The sequence below is a fragment of the Phytophthora sojae genome (assembly GCF_000149755.1).
Source record: "Phytophthora sojae unplaced genomic scaffold PHYSOscaffold_1, whole genome shotgun sequence".
In the NCBI taxonomy this organism is placed as follows: domain Eukaryota; phylum Oomycota; class Peronosporomycetes; order Peronosporales; family Peronosporaceae; genus Phytophthora; species Phytophthora sojae.
Window position 1 is genome coordinate 11655605 of NW_009258115.1, and position 23831 is coordinate 11679435.

General features: G+C 53.4%; 8 protein-coding genes and 1 non-coding gene across 9 annotated transcripts; 5 read left to right on the forward strand and 4 right to left on the reverse strand.

Annotated features, from left to right (window-relative positions):
- Nucleotides 1–65: 65 nt before the first annotated feature.
- PHYSODRAFT_419188 (hypothetical protein) lies at nucleotides 66–272 on the forward strand (the record flags this gene model as incomplete). The annotated part of the gene is made up of 1 exon (XM_009519143.1): nucleotides 66–272. A coding segment is annotated over one exon (207 nt), but the record flags the coding sequence as incomplete, so codon positions are not given.
- A 39-nt stretch (nucleotides 273–311) lies between these two features.
- Nucleotides 312–1551, forward strand: PHYSODRAFT_414459 (hypothetical protein; the record flags this gene model as incomplete). Its single annotated transcript, XM_009519144.1, has 2 exons — nucleotides 312–1437; nucleotides 1517–1551. Coding segments are annotated over 2 exons (1161 nt in total), but the record flags the coding sequence as incomplete, so codon positions are not given.
- A 374-nt stretch (nucleotides 1552–1925) lies between these two features.
- PHYSODRAFT_412871 (hypothetical protein) lies at nucleotides 1926–2270 on the forward strand (the record flags this gene model as incomplete). Its single annotated transcript, XM_009519145.1, has 1 exon — nucleotides 1926–2270. A coding segment is annotated over one exon (345 nt), but the record flags the coding sequence as incomplete, so codon positions are not given.
- A 1188-nt stretch (nucleotides 2271–3458) lies between these two features.
- On the forward strand, nucleotides 3459–7322 carry PHYSODRAFT_466577 (hypothetical protein; the record flags this gene model as incomplete). The annotated part of the gene is made up of 5 exons (XM_009519146.1): nucleotides 3459–4073; nucleotides 4134–4467; nucleotides 4549–6190; nucleotides 6295–6299; nucleotides 6607–7322. 5 exons carry the CDS (start codon nucleotides 3459–3461, stop codon nucleotides 7320–7322), a joined length of 3312 nt encoding a protein of 1103 aa, XP_009517441.1.
- Nucleotides 7323–7567: 245 nt separating this feature from the next.
- On the reverse strand, nucleotides 7568–8788 carry PHYSODRAFT_470641 (DAHP synthetase phospho-2dehydro-3-deoxyheptonate aldolase; the record flags this gene model as incomplete). Its single annotated transcript, XM_009519147.1, has 1 exon — nucleotides 7568–8788. The coding sequence occupies one exon, from the start codon at nucleotides 8786–8788 to the stop codon at nucleotides 7568–7570; it is 1221 nt and encodes a 406-aa protein (XP_009517442.1).
- A 433-nt stretch (nucleotides 8789–9221) lies between these two features.
- Nucleotides 9222–11158, reverse strand: PHYSODRAFT_473153 (hypothetical protein; the record flags this gene model as incomplete). Its single annotated transcript, XM_009519148.1, has 3 exons — nucleotides 9222–9898; nucleotides 9944–10191; nucleotides 10269–11158. The coding sequence occupies 3 exons, from the start codon at nucleotides 11156–11158 to the stop codon at nucleotides 9222–9224; spliced, it is 1815 nt and encodes a 604-aa protein (XP_009517443.1).
- A 918-nt stretch (nucleotides 11159–12076) lies between these two features.
- PHYSODRAFT_470278 (hypothetical protein) lies at nucleotides 12077–13099 on the reverse strand (the record flags this gene model as incomplete). The annotated part of the gene is made up of 2 exons (XM_009519149.1): nucleotides 12077–12718; nucleotides 12791–13099. Coding segments are annotated over 2 exons (951 nt in total), but the record flags the coding sequence as incomplete, so codon positions are not given.
- Nucleotides 13100–13144: 45 nt separating this feature from the next.
- PHYSODRAFT_310218 (hypothetical protein) lies at nucleotides 13145–14760 on the reverse strand (the record flags this gene model as incomplete). The annotated part of the gene is made up of 5 exons (XM_009519150.1): nucleotides 13145–13256; nucleotides 13352–14280; nucleotides 14345–14434; nucleotides 14498–14558; nucleotides 14672–14760. The coding sequence occupies 5 exons, from the start codon at nucleotides 14758–14760 to the stop codon at nucleotides 13145–13147; spliced, it is 1281 nt and encodes a 426-aa protein (XP_009517445.1).
- An 8478-nt stretch (nucleotides 14761–23238) lies between these two features.
- Nucleotides 23239–23318, forward strand: PHYSODRAFT_t147. Its single transcript has one exon. It is a non-coding gene; the product is annotated as a tRNA-Leu (tRNA).
- Nucleotides 23319–23831: the final 513 nt, after the last annotated feature.

The following is a 23831-nucleotide window of genomic DNA, read 5'->3' on the forward strand; positions in this document are numbered from 1 at the left end:
AAGGACGCCTGGTTCGTTCGCGAGTTTCTCAAGCGCTCGGAGCCGTATCACAACTAAAAGACCGACTGGCTGTCTACCGACTCGGGTGTTATCCCGAGGAACGCGCGCAAGTACTCAACATTTATTGTCAGCGCACGTCGTTGTTGCGCGTTATCGTGCTATGCGCTATCACTCCAGTCCCCGCTTTCGTACTTGCTATAATTTTGGAAATTCTTCCACTGCGCGATCCGTCTGAAGGCTGGAAAGCAAACTACGTGGTGTGGATCAGGTTGTTCGACTACCTTGCAACGGCTGCCGTCGGCTCGCTGGTTCAGATTCGCAATACCACTCCAGATCTGTCATGTAGCAGTATCTATCTAATTGGAATCGCCACTGGGTGCGGAGCAATGTTCACAATGGTTGCGCTGGCTGCAGTGTGGGTATTTCCTATTCCATTTGGCATTGTGCTCGCCTCGATTCCGTTCCAATTGTTTCTCGCGATTTTCTTTTTGGGATCCGTTCGGCGGCATGGAGCGTCTTCACTTATTCCTCAGCTTAGCGCTACCCGGAAACACCAGCTTTATTTGATTCTTGCTCAATCTGTGCTGGCATTCAGTTATGTCACGTTCAGCGTTATCTTTGCAAAATGCAATTCGACGCAACAGTTTGGGCTATTCTTGCTTCTACCTGTCGTGAAGCTTGCGTACAAACACGTCGGTGCTCGGCTGGCTTCTGACAACAAAGAGATCATCCCTGTTGTAGTCGTGTTTACGGTGGATGTGTTCAACGGATTGTATATATCGACTTGTATTCAGTCATCGCAGTCGTGGTTGGGATCATTTCAGATGATCACGTTAACTATCGCGCAGACACTGATTTCTCTCTGGGATATCAACAAGAAAGCGACTGTCCTTGACCGCTTAAGCCGTCGAAGCAACCAGCCTCACGAAAGCAGAAGAACTTCTGTCAGCCTTGTTCAGAGTTCAAGGTCTCACACGTGCATCGTTCCTTCTGAAGATGCCACGAGCTTACCTTCGACGAAATTAGCGCGAAAGCAGCGGCAATCACAATCCCTTCTCGAAACAAAGCTGGATAATTGCTCACGGAGCATGCTATTCCACTTGGAGTACGTGGTTCTCGTAGCCTATGTCGAAAGCGTCGTCCCCGCTCTCTACGTTCTTCACTTACTGGTCCTTGTCCAACTTCCAAGTGCCAAGTACTATGCGCATACAGCTGATCTCTCCTCGGCTCAACTGCGCACGAGCGTTGGAAGTATACTGCTTTACGCTTCGGCGGAGAGTTTTTCGCTTGTGTGGCTTCACATTGTGCTCCGCCGCAAGTTCGGCTTCTCTCTGCTTTATCAGTTGGCTTTCGTACTGGAGACCGAAAAAGGGCAGCACCAAGGCCGGCTTTTCATGTGGATAGCGCCGATATTGCAGCTTATGCTAGTGCACTTCGGTACGAAGTCTACGCTCCATCTCACGAATTCAGAAAACTTACATAAACTTGTGTGTATTACCGCTTTGGAAAAATGCAGGTGTCGACTTCAGTTTTCAGTTCAAGTGGCTACGCCGCACTACTTGATGACGAATTGTCATCTAGCACTATGCACACGCACATTTGGATGGCTAACAGTAATGGCATCATGCCACACGGCTATGTAGCTCCTCTTGGGCCCACTTCGCCGTCCACAAACCTAACGTGGTCACTATTCAAAGCAGTAGCCTCAGCTCGTCATCAGCAGGTTTCAATAATAGTAAGGTTTATTCCAGGGGGCGGACGAGAGTGTCTAGCCTATCAAAACCAAAGTAGCAATGACAATGAACACTGTTGTCCCCGCTGAGTCCACTGCCCCGGCACTCCATCAGCACGTGAGTCTTTGTCGAGCTTCGTGTGTATACCAAGCCGCCTTTCGGCTATGGAGTCGTACTAAAGTCTCTCGTTTCGGAAAGTACTCGGCTGTACGAACGGACATTCTTGACAAATACAGCCAACAAGCATCGCTTTTTCGAGTGATAATGGTATTGGTAATCACTCCTCTTCCAGCACTACTACTGGGTCTTCTTTCAGAATGTATTCCGCTGCAAGATCCGACAAGTGGTTGGAAGCGCAACTACGGCGCGTGGATTCGGTTTTGGGTCTTCATTAACTCCGCCGCATTTGGATTTCTCTTTCAGATTCGCAGTGCGACCCCGGAGTTGTCACTGCGCAAGATCTTCATGGTTGTGGCTGGTACTGGATGCGGGACACTCGCTGTCTTGATAGCGTTATCCGCCGTGTGGACGTTTCCGCATATCGGTCCCGTTTCAAACATTTTTCGTGGTATCTTTGCTAGTTGTGATTCGGCGAGGAGGAAGCCCCTTTATTCCTCGCAGTGGCTCAAGTCTCAAGCACAGGATTTATTTAATTCTTGCTCAGTCAGCGTTGGTTTTCGTCTACGTCACGTTCAGTGTAATATTCGCCAAGTGCAATCATCGACAGCAGTTTGGATTGCTGCTGCTACAACCAGTCATGAAGCTTGCGTTCAAGCATTGGATTGCCCGCCTAGCTTCCGACAGCTCGGAAACCATCCCAGTCGTGGTCGTGTTAACTGTGGATCTGTTCAACGGATTATACGTGTCGAGCTGCATTCAGTCGGTTCGATCTTGGTGGGCTTCCCTTATGATGGTAGCTCTCAACGTTACTAAAACGATGATTTCTTTGTGGGAGACTTGACGAGAAGCAGGCGAGCTAGAGAAATTATGCGCTCAATTCCCTCAAACTGAACCACGGCTTGCGGAATTTTTGTGGCGAAGCGAGAAGAAAACAGCACTCCGTGAGTCTTCTTAGATCTACCCACTCACAAAACCAAATAGTTCCCTCAAGTGCTTACGGCAGTGACATAAAAGCTAAGCCTTCCTCCTCGATAGGCAGCCTGGACGCGGATGGATCTAAATTCGAGCAAAGTTCTCAAAAAATGCTCTTCCGCTTAGAGTATCTTGTGCTAGTGGAGTACATTGAGAGTGTCATCCCCATGGTCTATGTGATTTATCTATCGATCGTATTTAACCTCCCCAGCGCTAAGTACTACCCTCACACGCGCACACTGACTTCGGACCAGCTTCAAACCAACATTGGGAGCATTATGGTGTATGCACTGACCTAGATTTTGTCTCTTCTGGGGCTTCATGTGGCGCTGAAGCGAAGATTCGGCTTCTCACTGTTGTATCAGCTGGCATTCGTCTTGGAGACGGAAGCAGATCTGGTTCAAGGTCGGCTCTTCGTCTGGATAATGCCCTTACTACAGATCACACTGGTGCATTTTGGTACGCTTCTGCCTATACAATGTCAGCAAGATGCATCGACTAACAATACTGACCGCTTTATCAAATGTCGGCAGGTGTTGACTACAGCTTTCAATTCAGGTGGCTAAGTTCATCTACTGAATGAATTCAGGTCTATAGACTTGGCTACAGGTTAAAATATACAACGTAGTATTCATGGCCCTGAAGCGGCACAAATCTTTTAGAGTCGCGGAGGTGCAATACTCGAACATGGGGAGCCACTACATGGACGATGCACGCCTGTATAGCGGCTACGACGAGTATGCCGGCAGTTTTGGGCCTCTCCGACCCTCTTCATCGTCCGCGTTTCGGTCTCGAGGTCGAGTGCCTCCGAGCCGTCGTGGATTTTCAGACTCACGGAATCTGGAGCTCTCGTCGAGACTGCGCAAAGGTCGGAGGTCTGCACCTCGAGATTTTGACCGTAGAGCTAAATTTCTAGCTCAACGCAAGGCAAAGCGGGTTACCGAACCCTTGGGTGGTGACAGCGATGGAGATGACGCCTTGCAGGATAAGGAAAATGAACCGGTTAGCCCGACCCACGGACTCCAGCGACAGGTTTGGCTCCCTACGCGCAACTTTGCGTTCCGACAGCGGGCAGGGAAATTGGACACGCGCGCGATTGCACGACTTGACCTCGAGAAGATTGCAGCTACCACTGACATTGAAACTATCCAGAGACACCTAGAGAACCTGGCTTTTGCGGATGTGACACTGGATGACGTGCAGCACTACTCAGATGCCTACTTCCTGAAGCTGTTCCAGATTGCGCAGGTAATTGCGTTTTGATGAGGTACAGAGATTTACATATTCACAAGTGTGTGATTTTGGCAGCTTACGCTGGAGTACCTGATGCACGTGCAAGACTCACTCGTCGATCACTCGGAAGGACTCGAGAAACAGTGCGAGCAACTCATGACCGAGTGCCAACAACTCGAGACGGAGAATGGACAGCACGAAACGGAGATTGCCAGCTTGAAGCGCGAGATCCGGCAGAAGCAGCGCACGATGGCGACGTTGGAGCTGATGCTGCTCAACGCCTCAACTTCAAATCGTATGAGCTCTTCTGCCAAGGGAAATGCTGCAAGGGAGGCCAACGTTCTAGTTGACGAGCTACTGGCTAACCGAGCAGGTCCCAATGCCACGGAAGAGGGATCGATAACAAACCGTAAGTTGACAGAGGTCAGCCTGGATATCATGGGGGGTGATACTAACCTTGCTACATATTTTTGTGTGACCATTGCAACAGCGATGCCTTGCGTCTTGTGCGAAAAGCGCTTCGTGTCAACCGAGTACCTGCTTCGTCACCAGCAACGACGACATCAAGACGCAAATGGGCAAAGGAAACACAAGAAAAAGAAGGCAAGCTCATCATCGGATTCCGATAGTGACAGTGATTCCAAGAAGAAAAAGAGCAAAAAGCCAGCTCCGTTGCCAAAAGAGGTCCTCGACGCTCTCGAAGAGAAGAACCAATTGGCAAAACAGCTTATGGCGTTGCAAGACCAAGTTCGTCATGACCAGGAAGCAAGAGATCGGCAGCGCCTACAACTTGAGAACCAGCAGAATCAGATGAGCTCGCGCGTGGAGCAGTACATGGAGAGGCTGCAAACAACGCTCGTCGAGATTGAGAAGAAGCAGGAATCAACAAAGCAAGACTTGAGGCAGTACACTCAGGAGACCATTGCCCGCCTCCAAGTGGAAGCTGCCAACGCAGAGCTCCTGCGTATCCAGGCACAGAAGACCTCTCGCGCTGGAAGACTGGAGAACGATGATGACGAATCACAGAGAGAAGCGAAATTGAAGAGTGAGGAGGCTCGATGGTCGGAGAAGGTGGAGAAGCTCATGGATACCTTTTTGCGAGCTCAAGCGCAGAAGCAGCAGGAGATCGATGCTCTGGAGCAAGAAAGCAACAAACTGTGGACAAAGTACTCGAAGCTGAAGAAGAAGAAACAGCATCGTCCAGAGCCGACGATGATGCTGGCGGATATCACCGCGCTTGATGCCAACCGGTTCGGTATTGATCGCGGTGAAGTTGTTGACATTGAGACCCCGCCTCCTGCCAAACCGAAGTCTGCCGCTCTTCTGGAAGACAAACTGGTCCAAACCGACGAAGAAGACGACTGTAAGCGCTACAAACGAGAACCAAAAGTTGACACGCTCACTGAAGAAGTCCAAACAGACTCGGAGACCAAAGCCACGCCGATTGTTCCAGTTATTGTGCCACCCATCCGAGTTGAAGCTGTCAAGCGTAGAAGTTCACCGCCTCCCGTAAAGCAAGCCCCTCCTCCACCCCCAAAAGAGGACACAGCTCCTATAGTATCCCCACCACCCGTTGCAGAAGCAAAAGAATCGAGCCAACCTGACCCAAGAGCGAAGTTTCAGCAGGCAGCTCATGTCATTGGAAAGGTGGTTCTTGGATTCTTGGCCCGTCGAGCGCTGGCCAAGACGTCGAACTGGCGCATCACGATTGAAATCTTTTCGTTGGAAGCAGCGCTTACAGCCCCCGAACTGGAATATGTTCGAAATCATTACGACGGCCAAGTGCACGTTCAGGTCGAGGAAGGAATGACGGCGAATGACTTGCGCGTAATGATAGCCAAAGTGCTTTCTGGGAAAGATGAGTTCGATGCTGCTGATAATGGTGTTGTCGCTTTTGACGGCAATGACCATGAGATTAGCGCAACGATGACGTACCACCGCGTCTTGCTTCACCACAAACGTACTGGTGCTGAGCTCTCCGGTGACATGCAAGTCCACACACTTAAGAGGTCCATCGAGGTCGAGATCATCCCGTTTTACGAAGAAGCCGTGACGCAAATTGGAGACGTGATCGAGTCTCACGCGGTGGTAACAGACCGTATCGAGGACATCAAACGAGCTTCCTTGACGCTGTCTTCGTCGAAGTTGCTAGAGCTACAGACCGAAGACGACGAGGAATCTAAGAGCGGCTCCGGAAATGGAAAAGCTGCATTGATTCGTATTGTAAAATTACAAGCTCTCGTCCGCGGGTTCCTGGCCAAGAAGCAACTGGAACTGATGAAGATTGATCGGCTCGTGGACGCGCGACTGGTGAAGATGGAGGCGGATCTAGGCACAGGATCATCCGAGCTGAGGACACTGGAGCCTTCGTGGATGAGCCTCGATCCGGTGCTGGCTGCCGAATACGCCAAAGTGGAACAGCGGCTTGCACAAGTTCTGCGCACTAAGCTACGTGAGGACTTCGACGAAGACGCGATGTCACTGTCGACTGAAAATTACGACAAACACACTGCAAAACTCAAAGCAGAGCAGAAATATCTTCCTGCAGATGCCCAACAGCGAATTCAGTTGATCAAGGAGCGTTTGCCTCCAATGGCGGCGGGGGAGTTCAATCGGAGGCAGTCCGAAGCTGGCCAACGGGGAGGCAAAGGTCGAATCGCTGGGGCTGCTAAGATTCATCGCGCAGTTCAAGTTGAAGTGGTGCGAAAGCGGATGAAGCGGCTTCTCGCTGGAGAAGCCGCTCAAAGCACAATGCACGTTGGACCCAGTCAAGTTGGAGCGAATGAAGCTACAAAGATGCTGCTGTCTTCGTGGTTAGCAATGAGCAAAGGCAGTCAATGCCCTTCGGACAAGTCGGTGGGGAGCTTCGACCCGCGCGAAATCGACCAGCTAGCGAACGCGTACGAGGAAGCAGATTCGCCTGTCGAGATCCCGAAGCTCAAGGTTCCAGATGACACCGTACGTGCACTGCCAATTTCTATCGAGACGGCTGAGCGGAAGAAGGAAGAAGAAAAGCAACCAGAGAAATTGCAGATCCCTCAGCCATTGACGCCACGGGCCGCGCCCGATGAGGTCGAGCCAGCACCTACCGGTCGACCAGGAACTCCGATCCCGTCTGCCGAAGCCAAGCGCGAGCTAACAGCCGAACCTGGCCGATCCCCTAGACCAAATCCAGGACTTCATGTCATCTCGCCCTTCTCTCAGACGCCGCTGTTATCACGTCGAGCGGCAGCCAGAAGAGGGAACTTTGACAACGCGAGGTGACCAAAGGGTTTTTGTAGCTTTGCGGCTGCAGTAGATGTAAGACTAGAAAGTGGCAGAAACAAATCCGCTGTATTGAGGCGAGCCATCGCTAACAAATGAAACGATCGCATGCAGATAAATTTGAAAGCGTTCTCCTAACTCACAATCAAGCCCAGCAAGAGGACGTGCTAACTGCACACACTAACCCAGGAGGAAGGTCACTAGAGACCCTGCTCCTGTCTCGAGCTTGTCCACGCACCGCTTGCTTACTGCTGGCTCTTAGCCCGGCGCTCGCGCACGGCAGCAGCCAGGTCACGCAGCACCTCCACGGTGGTCTCCCAGCCCATGCAGGCGTCCGTTACGCTCTTGCCGTAGACGAGCGGCTTGCCCGGGGTCAGCGGCTGGTTGCCCTCCTCGATGTTAGACTCAAGCATGACGCCAACGATGCGGTCGTCGCCGGCGCGCAGCTGGTCGGCGATGTTGGCCGCGACCTTGACCTGGTTCTTGTGCTTCTTCTGCGAGTTGCCGTGCGAGCAGTCGATCATGACGTTGTCCACGAGGTTGGCCTTGAGTATGCGGGCCGAGGCGTCGTCCACGTGCTCCTTCTCGAAGTTGGGGCCCGACTTGCCGCCGCGCAGGATCAGGTGGCACGTGTCGTTGCCCGACGTGTTGACGATGGCGGCCAGGCCCTGCGAGCTCACACTGAGGAAGCAGTGCGAGTGCTTGGCAGCCACGACGGCGTCCACGGCCAGCTGCAGGTCGCCGCCCGTGCCGTTCTTGAAGCCGATGGGCATGGACAGACCCGAGCACAGCTCGCGGTGCAGCTGGCACTCGGTGGTACGCGCGCCGATGGCGCCCCAGCTCACGAGGTCCGAGATGAACTGCGGCGACATGGTGTCGAGGAACTCGCAGCCGGCGGGCAGGCCCAGCTCGTTGATGGCGGCCAGCAGCTCGCGGGCCACGCGCAGGCCCTTGTTGATGTTGAAGGAGCCGTCGAGGTCCGGGTCGTTGATCAGGCCCTTCCAGCCCACGGTGGTGCGGGGCTTCTCGAAGTACACGCGCATGACGATGAGCAGGTCCTTGCTCAGCTCCTTCTTGAGCTCCAGCAGGCGGCGCGCGTAGTCCATGGCAGCGTCCGTGTCGTGGATGGAGCAGGGGCCCACGACCACCACGAGGCGGTCGTCCAGGCGGCGCAGGATGTTGGCCAGGCCCTGGCGGCCGCGGTTGATGGTCTGCACGATCTTGGTGGTGAGCGGGATCTCCTCCAGCAGGATGGCCGGCGGGATGAGCGGGCGGATGCCCGAGATGCGCACGTCCACGATGGACTTCTTGTCCGTGATCTTGACGTCCTCGCTGGCCGTGCCGCTCGGGATGCGCAGGCGGTGGCGGCGCTCCTGCTCAGGCGACGCGAAGTCGTCCTGCTTGTTGCCCTTGCGGCCCGAGCTCTGGCCCTGCGCCTGCTCCTGCGGCATCTGGCGGCCCAGCATGAAGCCCACGAGGCCCACGCTGCCCGCGGTGATGAGCGTCATGGTGGCGGCCAGCAGGCCCAGGCCCAGCGTCAGCGACGTCGACAGGTTGCCGTCGTGTCCGGCCATTGCGTTGCTACAACGGTTGTGGTCGAGAGCTCCGAAACGCGAATGAGCTTGCTTGGCTGAGTGGCTCAGACGGTCGCTTCAGCTTCAGGCCTTCAAATCGACGGTGCAGGGCCGCTTGGACCACGTATGCCGGTCAAGCATACAAACTTCAAGTTGAGCTGATCGGAGTTAGGGAAGTTTCTTGTGGACGCGTGCAAAAAACATTGTTTTTGCCTCTCAAACGGTTGATTACCATGTGTTGGATGGACTGGAACAGCAGCTTTGGTGGCGATTAAAGCTTATGGTAAAGTTCATTTTGCTGTGGTTTGGTTGCTACTACTGCAGCTTACGTGAGGACTTCGAACCGCTCGTCCTCACTCATGATACTGGACGACTCACTGACACGCACTCCGCCCTGCTCGGGCCCGTTGTTCTCCATATACACGCGGCCGGTACTCACGAGGCCGATGACGTTGAGCAGATCCGCCTGCTCGGCGATGGACTTGTCCAGCTCCTTGAAGGCCGTCAAGTCCGACATACGAGGCGCGCTGCTCGTGTCGCTCATCAGGCACGAGTTGCGCTTCGTCACCTCCAGAGCCTCCTGCGCGCGCTGCGAGATCTCTCGTAATCGGCTGGCCATGTCGTTGTCGCGAGCTTCCTGTGACCCGCGTCGGTCCAGCGCGTGCTTGTAGCTGCTGTAGCTGCTGCAGCTCTCCCGAATAGACTCCTGTGGCTCGAATTGGTCCTCCTTTGGCTCGCCGTACGCGTGGTTCTCGAAGCCGTCATACGACTCCATCGGGTCGGTCTCCAATCGAGAACGCCGCTTCTCGCGCTCCGTCCGGACGGACAGCGGGCTCATAGGTACTTCGCCAGCGCTCGACATGGGGATCGTGGTCCCGACGTACAGCGGTGCGCGGTCCGAGAGGATGCTACTGCGTCCCTCGGCAGTCAGCTTCTGCAAGGAGCTGGTGCTCGTGCTGCTGCTCTGGTTGGACGCTTTGCCGGCGTAGGACGGACGGTAGTCTCCATCGTCCGCCGAAGCCGGGTACGTGTCGTTGTCAAATAAACGGAGCGCCGTGATTCCTTCCTGGTTGTTCAGGTCGCGGCGCGCAGCTGTCACGCACTTCTTGCAGAACACCACGACTTCGGGGCGACTCGAGGTCGGCGTGGGGATGTCGAAGCTACCGGTGTTGAAAGCCTTCGCTCGGCTCGATACTTCACAATCCTTGCAGATATTTTCCCCGCAGGCACTGCACTGCGCGCGTGTCCGCACCAGCGAGAATTTCTTGTTGCAAATGTAGCAGTACTTGCGCTCTCTGTAAGCCAAACCAACCAAGACTGTCAGTCAGTACACTCTTCAGCAATACTCGATGCTAGTCAACGAGTCACGTACCCTGCGATCATGCGCTGGAACTTGTTCACTTCCACCCGCTGCGCCATGTACTTGGCCTCCTGCACCTTGTTGAGGTTCGAGACGATGGAGGTGAAGGTCTCGTGCACAAAGTTGACGGGTTTGCTGGACGAGTGGCCGTTCAGGCCCATGGATCCCTGCCACAGCACGCTGGTGGAGCGAGCGTCTGCGTTCTCCTTAAATAACAGTACGGCCGACATCTTGGTGCGCATGAGGCCCAGCGAGTTCTCCAGCGACGCACACTCCTTAATGTCCACGGACTGGATGACCAAGTAGCCGACCTGTTTCTTGTCGCTGTCCAGCGTCGTGCCGAGACTCCGCAGGTAGCACAGGTCTTGGCTCTTGACGAAGAGCCCCGGCGAGCGGCTGGCCAGCCAGTTGAGCCCGAGGTAGTGGTGCGGCCTGTCGTCCGTCCGTGTCTCGAGCGCGTTGAGCACCACGGCGTCCAGCGCGCTCTCAATGAGGAAGGTCGTGTTGCTGCGGAAGTCCGCCGTGTTGTCCGAGTAGAGCGCGCCGAGGCAGTGGTCGAGCGACATGTTGGCCTTGCCCATGCAGCGGAACTCGAGCTGGCGCTGGCCGTCGCGGTCGCGCGCGTCGCGCCTCCTGCAGCAGGTGCGGATGCCGGTCTCGCGGAAGTGGCGCTGCGAGTTGGAGAGCTTCCAGCCGTTGGCGCCGTCCTCGTAGCTCATGGCCCACTTGGCCCGCTGCACGGCCTCGGCCGACAGCTTGTCGGCCTGCTCCTTGAGGAACGCATGCTGCTCGGGCGAGAACGTGACGTCCGGGAAGAAGTCGGCGCCCAGCGGGAAGCGCGAGGCGCCGGCGGAGGACATGCGCCGCCCCAGCACGGACGGCCGGTCGCGCGAGTTTTCCATGGTGGGGCCCGACACAAGTGCTCGGCGTCTCGGGCGATGCACAATGGTGCCACGGCGGCCGCGGCGGCGCCGATAAAGCGTCGTCCGGTCGCATCGAGGGGCGTCTGAACTCTACGCACCTTGACCCGCCCCTGGACGGCACTCACGCGGTGGCCTGCCAATCGCAGCCAACGGAAGGCCGAGAAGCGCGCGTGGAGCGTCTATATTTCGGCGAACATGTGGAGGAAGGCCGACTTGGATGTGGCCGCGTCTGTTTGTCCCCGTTGCAACCTGCGCCGCGGTGGTCATCCCGCCCTTGCAGCCAAGTGGCGGCTGTGACGAAATGTGCAGCCACTGCCCGCAAGCACCGGCGCCCTCGGGACCTCGAGCGTGAGTCCCGGATCCAAGTCCGTGGGTGCGCGCGGCCGTGGAGGTCTCCGTTGAAGGCCGTCCACATCTTCATCTTCCAGGAGGGGAGTGGAGGCTCCGTGTTTGGAACAGACAGGCGAGGAAAAGGGGGCGGACAATGAGGCAGGCCAAGTAAGTCGGTCGGCGCTGCGGTGCAGAGAGAATGGGGACACACAGGATGCTTGCAGGTTCAAGCTACAGCGCAGCAGGCTCGTTGAACTGCGAGGCGAGCCGGCCCGGAAGGGAAGGCAGGACGAGCAAGCTGTGTGGCGTTGCAGGGCGAGAAACGAGGCGTCTCGCTTTCGCGTAGTCGCGCTGCACGGGCCGAAAGGAGACTTTACCATCACGTGCACTGCACTGCAAGGCGTCGCTGGTCGCACTGACCCAACGTCTCCAGCTGCGGGTGTCAAATGACGTGGGCTAATGCAAGTGGTAAGTAAGAGCTAACTGAACTTCCCCTATGTTGAAGTGATCAGCTGCGATCTTAAAGCGCTTTGAGACGCTTAACTACTTCACTACTGTAGCTCTTGGTTAGGCAGATGCAGATCGCACCTGGTCCAGCTGAAGCACGCTCATGCCTTCTGCGGCTTGACGCCCATGCTGCTGTGAGAGCACCGTGTCCTTGGCGCTGAGAGCCATTTCGGGGGTGCGGTGCTCGGGTAAGAACGCGCCGCGCTTGGCCGCGGCGATCTGCTTGTCCACCTCGGCAAAGAACGAAAACGGGGTCAGACCCAGATGAGTTTCTCCGTAGTGCCGGGGGCCACGGCGCGAAGGAGGGGTCGAGCTGCTTCCCCCTGTATCCGCAGCCCAGAGTTCAGCGAGTCGATGCAGTGTTGCGGCCTTGACGCTCTTGTACACGAGGGCCTGGGCCATTTCAGCGAGAACCGGCGACAACAGAGCTGTCTTGCCACTTGACTCGGTAACCAGGCTGCAGTGGGGACAGGCCATCAACGGGGGCTCGCGAGTGGCTCGCTCTGCTGAAGCCACAAGTTCTCGACTCACTCGACGCCCTTGAGCTCGGCGACACGCTTGGCACATCGTCTTTGAGAACGCAACGTCGTATCCAGCAGCAGAGATCACCACGCAAACCAGGGCTCTTAGTCCTGACTTCCGTTTGGTGCGCTCTTTCGGGCCGACAAACCGGTCGATGGCCCGGACATCACTGTCGGTCAACTATGATACAGCAAATACGCAGATGAGGTGAGCGGCGAGGTCTGTGCCAAGAGTGAATCAATGGGCTCTTACCGAGTCACTTAGCATGATCAGCTCGTAGCCAGCAGCGGGGCCATTACTGCCTGTGGCACTTGAGGTGGGCTGGCGAGTAAAGTTTGACACGGCCTGCTCTCCGCTGCTAGCGAGGTCCCACTGAAAGCCCTCGCGTCGCAGGAAACTCTCAATCGCTAACTGCTGCTTAGCAACCTTCTCTATAAGTAACACGCGTGGCACGTGGTCCATTTGCCCCGATAAGTGGGCATTTTTGGTAGTCGGGGCCACCCGCAACGCCTGCCCACCGAGACTCGAGACGTGCACAAGTCGCGAGTCATAAAACCTGTCAACGACATGGTCCGTCAGACAAATCGGTTGATGCTGCAGAGACAGCTAGACAACTAAACAACCATACATGAGGAATGTGGGCACGGCGTGAATTTGATAACGGGCAGCCAGAGCTCCGGACTCGGCGAGGTCGCACTTGACGAGACGACATTTATTGCTGCTTCAACATACAGATGCAAGTGCAGCCGTGTCGTTAGTAAAAATTGGTTGAGGTAACAAACATCGGATCATTCTGTAAACGCAAGTACTCACTCCGCCGCTGCAGTCGTCGGACGCTCCGGATTCCGCATTCGCTTCGAGAGAATCAATTGCACCTGCTTCAGCATTGCCTCCGCGGCACGCGAATGGCGATCGTCGGCACGCAGGCAAGCGACCACCACCAACTCGTCATTAGCACATTTCTCACGAAGGAACGAATCGAGCTTCGAGCCGGAGATCGTGGCCAAGTGCTCGCCTACTGGCTTTGTGCCGCCTCCTGCAACTTGCAGCTCTTGCGAGTAGCGCCCGCTCGCATTCGTCAAGGACCCAGTTCGTGGCAGTCCAGGGTTCTCCTGAGTGATCATTTTGTGGATCTCCACAGATCCGAGCCACTTCCCGTTGAAGTCGTTTTTCAGGCGCTTTAGTGACTCGGACGCATCGTTGGTCTGCACCTCGGAACCGAAGAGTGTGGGCACTTGACCAACCTCGAAACCCGTGACAGGTAAAACAGGAATTTCCCGGAGACTTTGTAGATGAGCTTTTTCTCTCCAGTTCCCGTCTGCTGCTGGTGTGACGCGGCACCCTTCGTACCCGTCGAACTTCGTTTCCAGCGTCGAAACTATTCGCTTGATCTGGCCGTGAGCGAGGTCTTTGCTTCGTGGTTTGGACTTGCTCCTTTTCTCGAGTGAGTCGAGTTCTATAAGCTTTTGTCGCTGCTGTAAGGTCGGCACGTCCTGGTCAATTCGCAACTTCCCGCGCTGAGGTCCTTCTGTAACACGGTGAGCGTGGTCGAAATACGAGTCCGTCCGGCGAAGGCGTTCACCACAAGCGAAATCCACCAGAATACCGGGACATGGAGCAAACTTGATGGAAATCGAGCTGTGATCTCGATAAGTAAATACCAGGCTGTCGTTAAGGTTGATGACAACGGGCTCCGACGGTGGTGAGCCAGCTCGCTGCGCTTTAGGATCCCAGCGCCAGGTCTACACATCACCCTTTCGGTTAGGTATCAATTCAACAGCATTTTTGCGTATTGCAGCCACCTACCTTGAGAATAACGTCTTGGCCGTCCAAAATGATCCCACACTCTCTAGTCAGAATCATCTTCTTGCCCCCGGGTTTTCCGGCAGACCCTACCTAATAACACGCCGTTTTAGCTGGTGATCGAATGAGAAATACAGCACTGCAGTTGGTACTCACAGCATGTTCATCCAGAGTTGCCAGTAGCGTGCGCTTCTTGTTATCTTCGTAGAACTGGAAGCTGCGCTGATAGTCATTGATCTTGTTCGCGCATGCGGCAACTCGCCCTGAGGGATAACTGCCATGGAATTAGGAGTCGCACTTGATGCAACAATCAGAAGATTTCGCACGCACTAGCAAAAGCCGCAGCCGAGGTCGTCAAGCCGAACTGCTACCTCTCCCGTCGGATAGTTCTGAGCTAAGGGCATGTTCACAGTTTCCATGTAGGTAGTGTGGATGCAATCGAGCGTAGCAGATCAGTCCGCCTATAATTAAAGCCGAGGAAAACCGCCAGTGTTTACGAAAGGAAAGCTTTCAAAGTTAAAAAAGAATTATTTTCCTTTAAAAAAGCTGGATGCTTGATCTGGGAAAACCGAAAAAGAAAGCTCTCAAAAGCTGTACTAGCATTAACTGTAAGTTTGCCGTTAGGCAAAGCGCCAATTCATAATATTTTTCGAATGTCATCATATCATGATAACACGAAATGGACACTTCGAAAAATATTTGACTTGGTGCTTTGCCTTGCTTACGAACCTAAGTACGAATCGTGATTTAACCGCATAAATCGAAATTACAGTGTCATGTGCGCTATCGAGCACGTCTAAATATTAAGAACTCGAGTGACACCGGTCTGAAAAAATATCTCAATTTTCGGACCCCCTAATCCCGTATTTTACATTTTTTTGCGCCCAACCTCAACATTGCTTCATTTTTTAGTACTGTACATTTATTATCGGAAAGCTCTTGCTAAAAGCAATCGAAAAAGCGTACTTTCCGCTTTCTATGAGTTATTTTTCACTCTCAAATTCGAAGTCCGGTTAGGTACGAAATTCGATTGGTCAACTTCAAACGCGATTATCGCGAAAACTCCAAGTGGTTCGTAAGCTTGACGCAGTCTCAATACCACGTCAATTTTTAGCCTAGGTCTGGTTTTGGTGCCAAACGAAAGAGGGAGATTTCGACTATTTGTGGGTTTACAACCTGTCAGAAGCGTTGCAAGGAACCCCCGCACACGCGCGCGCGCGCCAAAAGTCGATGTTTCAGGATAGCAATATCCTTGCATAAATGCTACAAGGGGGATAAGGCGCGGTTTGTGCAAGCAAGCCGTTCGAACCCCGTTGGAGGAAGCAGTCCTGGATTTCCTGCCTGAAGAACAGGCCCCCTCCAGCACCATCGCTCCCGTGTGTCCTATGCATGCATCGTGTCTTCATATACTGGTGGCACTTGTTCGTCTCAGTACCGACGGGCTGTGGGGCCAACACGCGACCTGATGTTGTGGTATGCGTCTGTGCAGAACGCCGGAGGACTGTTTAAGAAGCTGCATGGCGGGACAAGGAAGGTGGTCCGGCGCTCGCATCCATGCTCGGCGATCTGTCAGATCGAAAGGCTGGCTGGCGAAAAAGATCCGTTTGTCTGAGGCGCCGCACTGGAAACGGTATGCCGTCAAGCAGTTGGTGTTTCCCTGTGTGCGGGGAGGACGGGTGTGCCCTGCGCCGTGAAGCCCATGGACGACGCAGTCGTCGAGAAAACGGTCGGACAAGACGTTGTGGACAAGGAGCTGAGCACGAGCATGGAGGTCAAGCCCAAGACCGGCACGGGATACTTGAATGTCCACTGCGTCGCGGCTGCAAAGACCAAAGACAGCTCAGAGGAGGGCAAGGCCAAGGGCGGCGCGGTGACTGTCAACGCCAAGGATGTCGCGGAGCCGAGTTCGACGACCAAGGGTAGAGCGTTGATGTCGAAGTGGATTAAGACCACAGATGAGTACCGCGAAATCGCAATGAAGCTGAGGACAGATCAAGACACAAGTGAATAAAGTATTTACAGAAAAACCTTCTCTTGGAGGCGGGGTGAGTGCAACAGGATAGCAATATTCTTTTTATATACTAGTATATGATTGAGAGTAAATAGTAGATTTCTTTCGAATTGTTTGTGACTGCGCACCCAGATGGTTGTTTGCCAGAGCGGCAATAGTTAATGTTGCCGTCGCAAATTACTAGCATGGCTAGTAATATCGTTAAACGACGTACACAAAACACTCCCACACCAGGAGATGCTGACGAAACCTCTCCGCCAAAAACGTTTGCTCACCAATGCCAATGGTATCAATTGCAGAAGATCGGCTGAAGTGGCAGCCGTCCTTGCAATTATGCATCAGAAACATGGATATGGGCACATTTTTATTTTATTTTTGTGTCACGTGAACTAGCTTATCAAAAATGATGGGGCAATCGGGGGTAGCCCACGTGTACGTAACTTGTACTACTTTTTCAGCGTCCATCAAGATGAAATTATGACATAACGAAATCCACCTCGTCCGGGCTTTAAAGAAACACTAAATACCTCGAAATGTCGACTTCTCGGCGCTGTGAGCATAGCATTATTAAAAAAAAAGACGAACAGTACCATTACTATCTGTAATACGATATAAAAACACTGAATATGATTTACCATAATTCGAGTGCGACATATTTCACATAGCAAGGTCGCACAAAATCACTACATGAGCTGTCAACTAGTCAACAGAGCTCGCAATCGGGTACCCGAACCCGGGTAAATTGATTACCCGCCCCGGTAGACCCGAAGTTTCGGGTGGGTGCGGGTATACCCGAACACATCAAGGTCTCTCAATTATAGCTAAGTGGTGTGTACTGGAAACATAAATTGGTATGAAAGTGCGATTAGAGTTTCACTCATTAAGTGGCCTTAAACGAGAAGGCCTAGCGGATAAGTTCTTATCAAGTGTAAGTAATTTTTAGTTGTACTGACCGATGAACTCTTGTTAATTCAGTACGTTTGCTAGAAAGTGTGTTGCTTACTTCGTGTAATACATTGTCTTATGATAATATTGTAATAGACCCGGGTACCCGAAAAGCGTTGTCGGGTGGGTGCGGGTACCCGAGTGGTCCCAGCAGAAGCGATCGGGTGGGTCGGGTAACCCGAAAGTCGCTATTTGTGAGCCCTGTTAGTCAAGCCCAAACCGTTCACGCGTAAATTACGCGGCAGACCCTAACCCCCCCTTCCTACGCTTTTCGACAACCGCCAATGTTACCTTTGTGATTTACATTCTAGACCTAAACCTAATAGATTTTGCGGATGCCCTGCATCAGGCCGTCCAAGTACACGCACTTCGGGACAGTGTCGGTGAAGTGCCAGGACTTTCACCGGAACATATTCAAATACTAGTCCCGGCGCTCCCAAAGAGCGCCGAGCATCGTCCTGGTGTAGTGCGTCACGCGCACCTCCAACGTGCCAAAACGATTCGCCCATGATATGCTTACGATGAGGGGGGGGGATATCGTCTCTTCTTCCTGTCGAGGCCGGTGACGGTGCTGAACCATCGCCCCATGGTCTGATGACACCGCCGAAGAGCCAGTAATGCTCGGCTGCCGGCCGCGTCCGACGTTAGAGTTCGTTTCGTCGATTTCAACGGTGCGGCCTACACCACCCATCTGTACAGAGATATTCAGCATGCATACCACATTTTGTAGTTGCCTCGTAGGTACGTACAATGATGCTGCACTAACCCATTCGATGGACGTTACATCGGGGATACCCTAGAACTACTGCGCGGTATCGACTGGGATGTCAGACCCCCCCCCCCCCCCGAAAATCATCAGACGCAGTGCGATGCGGTATGGCAACTGCGTGTAGTCAAAGAACGTGACTGTGACTTTCTTCAGGCTGAGACCTTGTCGAGGTGGCCGCTGCTGCGATGGTCTATTCCGCGCAGCCGTTCTAGCACATTTCCGGCGTCTTCTACCCGCGTGCCGCCATTGTAGACGCACAGTATCATCTGACTGCAGCAGTACTCACACACTTTGGTTGAGGCAAGAAGACCGAGGTGCATTCAAAACCACGTTCGAGTGCCAGTTAGTGTGGGAGTACAATGACACCGTAGTATTTAGCATTTAGGTCCTTGATCACACGCTATCGAGCTGGCGCGGCCAGCAACCCAGCAACTGAATATTGGGCTATACGGTGGGATAGGTGTTGACAATGAAGCTAGGATGGTCAAGACTACCAAAACTCTAGTCGGACGTTAAAGTAAGTTAGTCGTACCGTTGCTCGGGAAAACCGTTTGTATGCATAGGTCACTACAAATCGGTCGCGCTGGCGGTAAGTGCCAATGTTATGCAGGAATAAATTAACCGATACGAAGAAAAAAAATGACCACCATCAATTGTGTGGGTTACCCTTTCCATATATGAGACCCGGTTACCAGAACTATTGGAACTCGCAAAATCATACATCATTCGTGGTTTATAGATGAAAATGCACTAGGTAGTACCACTATGTTTTGTCTAGTTAATATTTGCAGCAATCATACCCTCTAGAATCACACCACTTCCACCTAGATATTCTAGTAGGGCGCAATTGAACTAGTTTCACAAAATGCAAGCCATATTGGTAGGGATGTCAGGTGTGTAGTTTTTTTTTTTCAAGTCTAGTCGCCCAGTCAGCTCAGAGATCATCGTCGGACTCTTCGCTGCCCCCCCCCCCCCCCCCCCCAGCTAAAACCAAATGAGCAGTTTGTTCTGCGTTTGCTCTGAAAGCGCTTCCAGCATCGACGAGTCGCCTGTATCATCGAAAGTCCCTCCGCTGACAAAAACACGTCTACTGACGCGCAAATTTTCGAGTCGCCCACTCGTCTATCCCGACCCGTGTCTCAATCTTCATCGTTAATGGTGCATGCAAAAGTTAAGTAGCAGTACGCACTGTAGCCGACTTAACAACCACAAAACTAACTCTTACCATCCGTTGACCGTTTCAAGAATGATTTTTTTTTCGTTCCCTCCAGCTCGTTACATTACAGAGTGGTAATCAAGGCTCGCTCGGAAGTTTTGGATAGCATGTTTATGCAAGAGATCGTCACATCTTAATACAGATGTTAATTAACCTACAACTGCGCACATAGTTTCTACCCTGTTAGCTTTTTGCGGTCCGTTGAGCATCCTACTATGGGCGACGCAAGGTCAAATGGTTTCTTGGTCCACCCTTCGGTGCGGGGCTACACAACGTCACCGCAGTTGCAGAAACGGGGATTTAAAGTTGTTGTTGGTCGAGAAGCCAGCAAAGTCTTTATTTAGGGGTAGAGCTAGCCTACACAGAATACTTTGTAAGCCTTATATCATCATCGGAAACGGTTCCCGCGGATGGTAACTGAAAAGTGTAATACGTCAGTTGCGACATAATTGTACGAGACTGGATCACATGGTAGCAAAGATTGTGTAAAGTGTAGACTACAAGAATACCAATATCCCAAAACTGGTGGGGTTTCGTATCATGGCAGTTCTTTATTTATTTTGTATTCGTATTATCACGTGTCTGGGCTTCGCTAAATTCTTTGTAACAATATTTTACGCTGGGGGAAGGGTACTTGTAGATTGAACATTAGCAAAGTGTGGCATTTTTCTACATTGCTGGGAAATGAGCAGGTTAATCCAGTTCTTAAAGGTGTTCCTGTAGTTTGAAAGCCAATTCACCGGTACTTGTATTGTGTAAAGGTCTCTCTCAATAAATATTTGTCCGTGCGGAGACACTGCAATTCGCTCCATAAACCAAGTGCCAAGCGAAAATGGTGAAGTTTACCTGTTACTACTTCTTACGCAGAGCCTGTAGCACAGCCGGCTCAGCTGGCTCAGCGCCCCCTGCTGCTCTGGGGTTCTCTGGGCGACATGTACACTAGGGACCTTAGACATGGCAGAGACCTCAATTCATTTAGTTCCGCCTGAATGTCGTCGCATCGGTCGAGACGCCGCTGGGGATGCTGCGTGGCGCCTCGGAAGCTGAACGTGAACCCGTCCGGGTCGTAGAGAGTTATGAAGTTCCTTGCGCCTGGGCTGTGCTTAGTTGCTCAAGTGATGTACAATAGTAGGAATAACTCAGACGTTTCAGCGCTAAAGGCGACAGTAATCCTTGCTTGGATGCTTTAATACCGAGCTTTTTCCGCGTACATATGTCGCCTATCGGCGTCCGGGTATAGCATAGTTCAGCTTCATCCATGTTTCAGACATTCAGAAAACTTTTTTTTTCATTCTCTCACCGGGATACATTGTATTTACAATTTAGTTTCCATTCAGTTCATTTGAATTGGTTGTCACATGCATTACACATGTATCGGCTCAGGTCTAGATGGGTTCACATTCGTCATAGTATCAGAAAATTTGGATGACCACATCAATGCCGATTTCTGGCATTGTAACCTATCATCATCTATAACATTTCGGGACTTTAAAGATCCGTGGCAAGTTCGAGGCAGGTTGATTGCAATTTAAGTACAGAAATCGCTATTATATATTTTTCACCTAGGTGGTATTTGGTCTGAAACATACCTGCCAGGTTGATTTGGCATGACATAAACCTATTTGCTATGTCACACCAACCTTGCCATCGCTTTCACTACAACGACGAAGGCGGTGAAGCACACTGGGGCCTCTCGCGCGCTGCCTGAAAGGACGAGAGAGCGCTCGGGACCGCCTAATTACTTACTCGACTCCAACACCTCGACACAGAAATTGAGGCGATGAAGGAATCCATCCATCGGCTCGGCAGCTACGGCATCGAACGTGAGCCAGCATCGATACCCCCATCCCAACACGAGTCACCCGAGAGGCGCACTCCACCGACCCCTGAATTCGCAGAGACCTACGGCGACCGCGAAGACGACATGCTCGAATCTGACTAAGTCCCCTGCAAAATATCATTATCTGAAAAAGTGTTTACATGAATATATGGTAGTAACTGTTCGGATACAAAAGAGAATCGTACGCGCGGCTCATGCCGCGGTTGCGGCCCCTCGCCTGCGCCGCCACCACCACCAGTGTGCGGGTGCGGCAATCCACGGAGATACTCGTGGGCCTGCACGAAGTCGGAGACCACCTGGTTGCCCTCGATCGCTTGGAGGTATGCCTCATAGGACTGCCTTTCCCGGCCTGCGGGCCCGACCCAGGAACACCGCCACCTTCTCATTTCCAGCAGCGCCGGCATTTTTTTTCAAGCGTTGCATCAGTGCGTTACCGCGCTCGTAATGCTCCAACATCCAGCGCACCTGCGGCACGCTGCCCCAAGAGGCAAACAGGTCGGCGTCGCTCGTGGAAAACCAGGTCGCCAGCGGCGGGACCAGTTCAGCTAGCAAGGACAGGTCCTTCAGCTCGGCCTCCATCATCATCATCCGGATCAGGCTCTGCTGCACCAGCTCTGCGTGCTCGTATAGTCGGCGCCCGCATGCTTCGTGGACCGAAGCTCATCGTGGCCGTACAAAGCGTAGCAACGCTGCAGAAGCCGCACCTTGTTTTGGGGGCGCGCTCGGTCTAACGCCAGCAACCACGACAGGAGAGGCAACCCGCTGTTTCTGATTACCAGGCCCGAATCTATTGGACCGAGAGAAGTTGTGTTCGAGCCGCCGGCAGTAGCGCTGCACAGCGCAGAAGTGCATATCAACAGCCTGTCGAGGATGTATTGTTGCTCCAGCGCTTGAATCCAACTGGATCCCGAAAGGAAGTCATCACTACTCGCTTGTACCAGCTGTCTACGTAGCAACAATCTAGCGAAGTTTGTACAGTTAATCGGTCCGGGTCTGTCTGTGCATCGAATGAAGCTACTTACTCCGCTGGGATAAGCCTCTTTTTGGCACTGTAAATTTTCTACTAGATGCTGTCGTCAAAACTAAATAGGACGCGTGCTTCATTATCATTGCTCAAGCTTCTGCTAATCCCAAATTGAATAGTGAAGCAGTCCAAATCGATGCGTACTTGTTGAATAAGATACTATTGTAGATGACGGTGAAAACCGCACGACAAAAAAGTTGGTATGGGGTTCAACTCGACCCAGACAATGTTGATTTCATTGCTCTCGTCTGAACAAAGTGTATGGTCGTTGCCCGTTCCCGTCTCAGTACACGCACTGTCAAGTATATTAGATTGCGCAATTATCAAATCCGTCGGACCGATCCCGAGGAGCGGCGTCTGTCGCACCGTAGGCCAGCCCTGCGAGCCAAAATGATTCACTCAGTTAGCGATTCAGACGTCCGGCAGAAAATCCACCACTCCAGTCCCGTTAGTGTTTTATTTGTATTTGCGAAGATGACAACGGCCTGTGCTTTTGCCAGAATTTTGTCCAGAGCGCCCTGCAGCCGCTGCCACTCACTCCGCGCGGGTTCAAGTCCACCATGGACTCGACTTCTGGCCCACGCAAAGCGTCAACCTTTGTCAATTAGCGTCTGCTCGCCATCAACACTGGCTAGCGTCGACGCGCCATCGTGAGCCGTGTGAGCCGTGTGAGCCGCCTCTGCAGCGCACGTGGGCATGCAGAAGAGTTGTTGGGGTCACAGGTGTTGTGTCGGAGCCGAGCTCAGATCTGCCGGCCGACAGAGTCCGGTGTGGCCCGACACATTATGAGATGGAGAGCGGCGTGGGGCAATCGTGTGGGCCCTGGTGCAAGCGGTAGTACGTCCGAAGGCCGGCAGCGTGTCTAATCGCATGCCAAGGCAGCAGAGAGTGCTGCGGCGTGGCCGGCACGAAGTGGTCGATAAGTGGCGTTGTCGGTGTTGGATGAGGGCGATGCGTATGGCGTTCGGTAGCGGCAAGAGGCGTGGAGGCGTGCATGCGGGCGTGGTGTGTGTGGTTTGCGTGGTTGTTTAGTTGTAGGTTGTGGCGCAATGGCGTTTTTTGTTGGCGTGAGGGTTGTGGTTTGCGTATGGTGGTCAATTGGCCGAGCGGTCTAAGGCGCCAGTTTAAGGCACTGGTCCGAAAGGGCGTGGGTTCGAATCCCACATTGGCCAACTTCTTGCTCTTTTGCACCGCTTCAGCCGCCATCGCACGCCCCAGCAGCCTTTCCGCCTCCCTGCCACGCCTACGCGCCCCGTCAGAGCGCCCTGCAGCCGCTGCCACTCACTCCGCGCGGGTTCAAGTCCACCATAGACTCGACTTCTGGCCCACGCAAAGCGTCAACCTTTGTCAATTAGCGTCTGCTCGCCATCAACACTGGCTAGCGTCGACGCGCCATCGTGAGCCGTGTGAGCCGTGTGAGCCGCCTCTGCAGCGCACGTGGGCATGCAGAAGAGTTGTTGGGGTCACAGGTGTTGTGTCGGAGCCGAGCTCAGATCTGCCGGCCGACAGAGTCCGGTGTGGCCCGACACATTATGAGATGGAGAGCGGCGTGGGGCAATCGTGTGGGCCCTGGTGCAAGCGGTAGTACGTCCGAAGGCCGGCAGCGTGTCTAATCGCATGCCAAGGCAGCAGAGAGTGCTGCGGCGTGGCCGGCACGAAGTGGTCGATAAGTGGCGTTGTCGGTG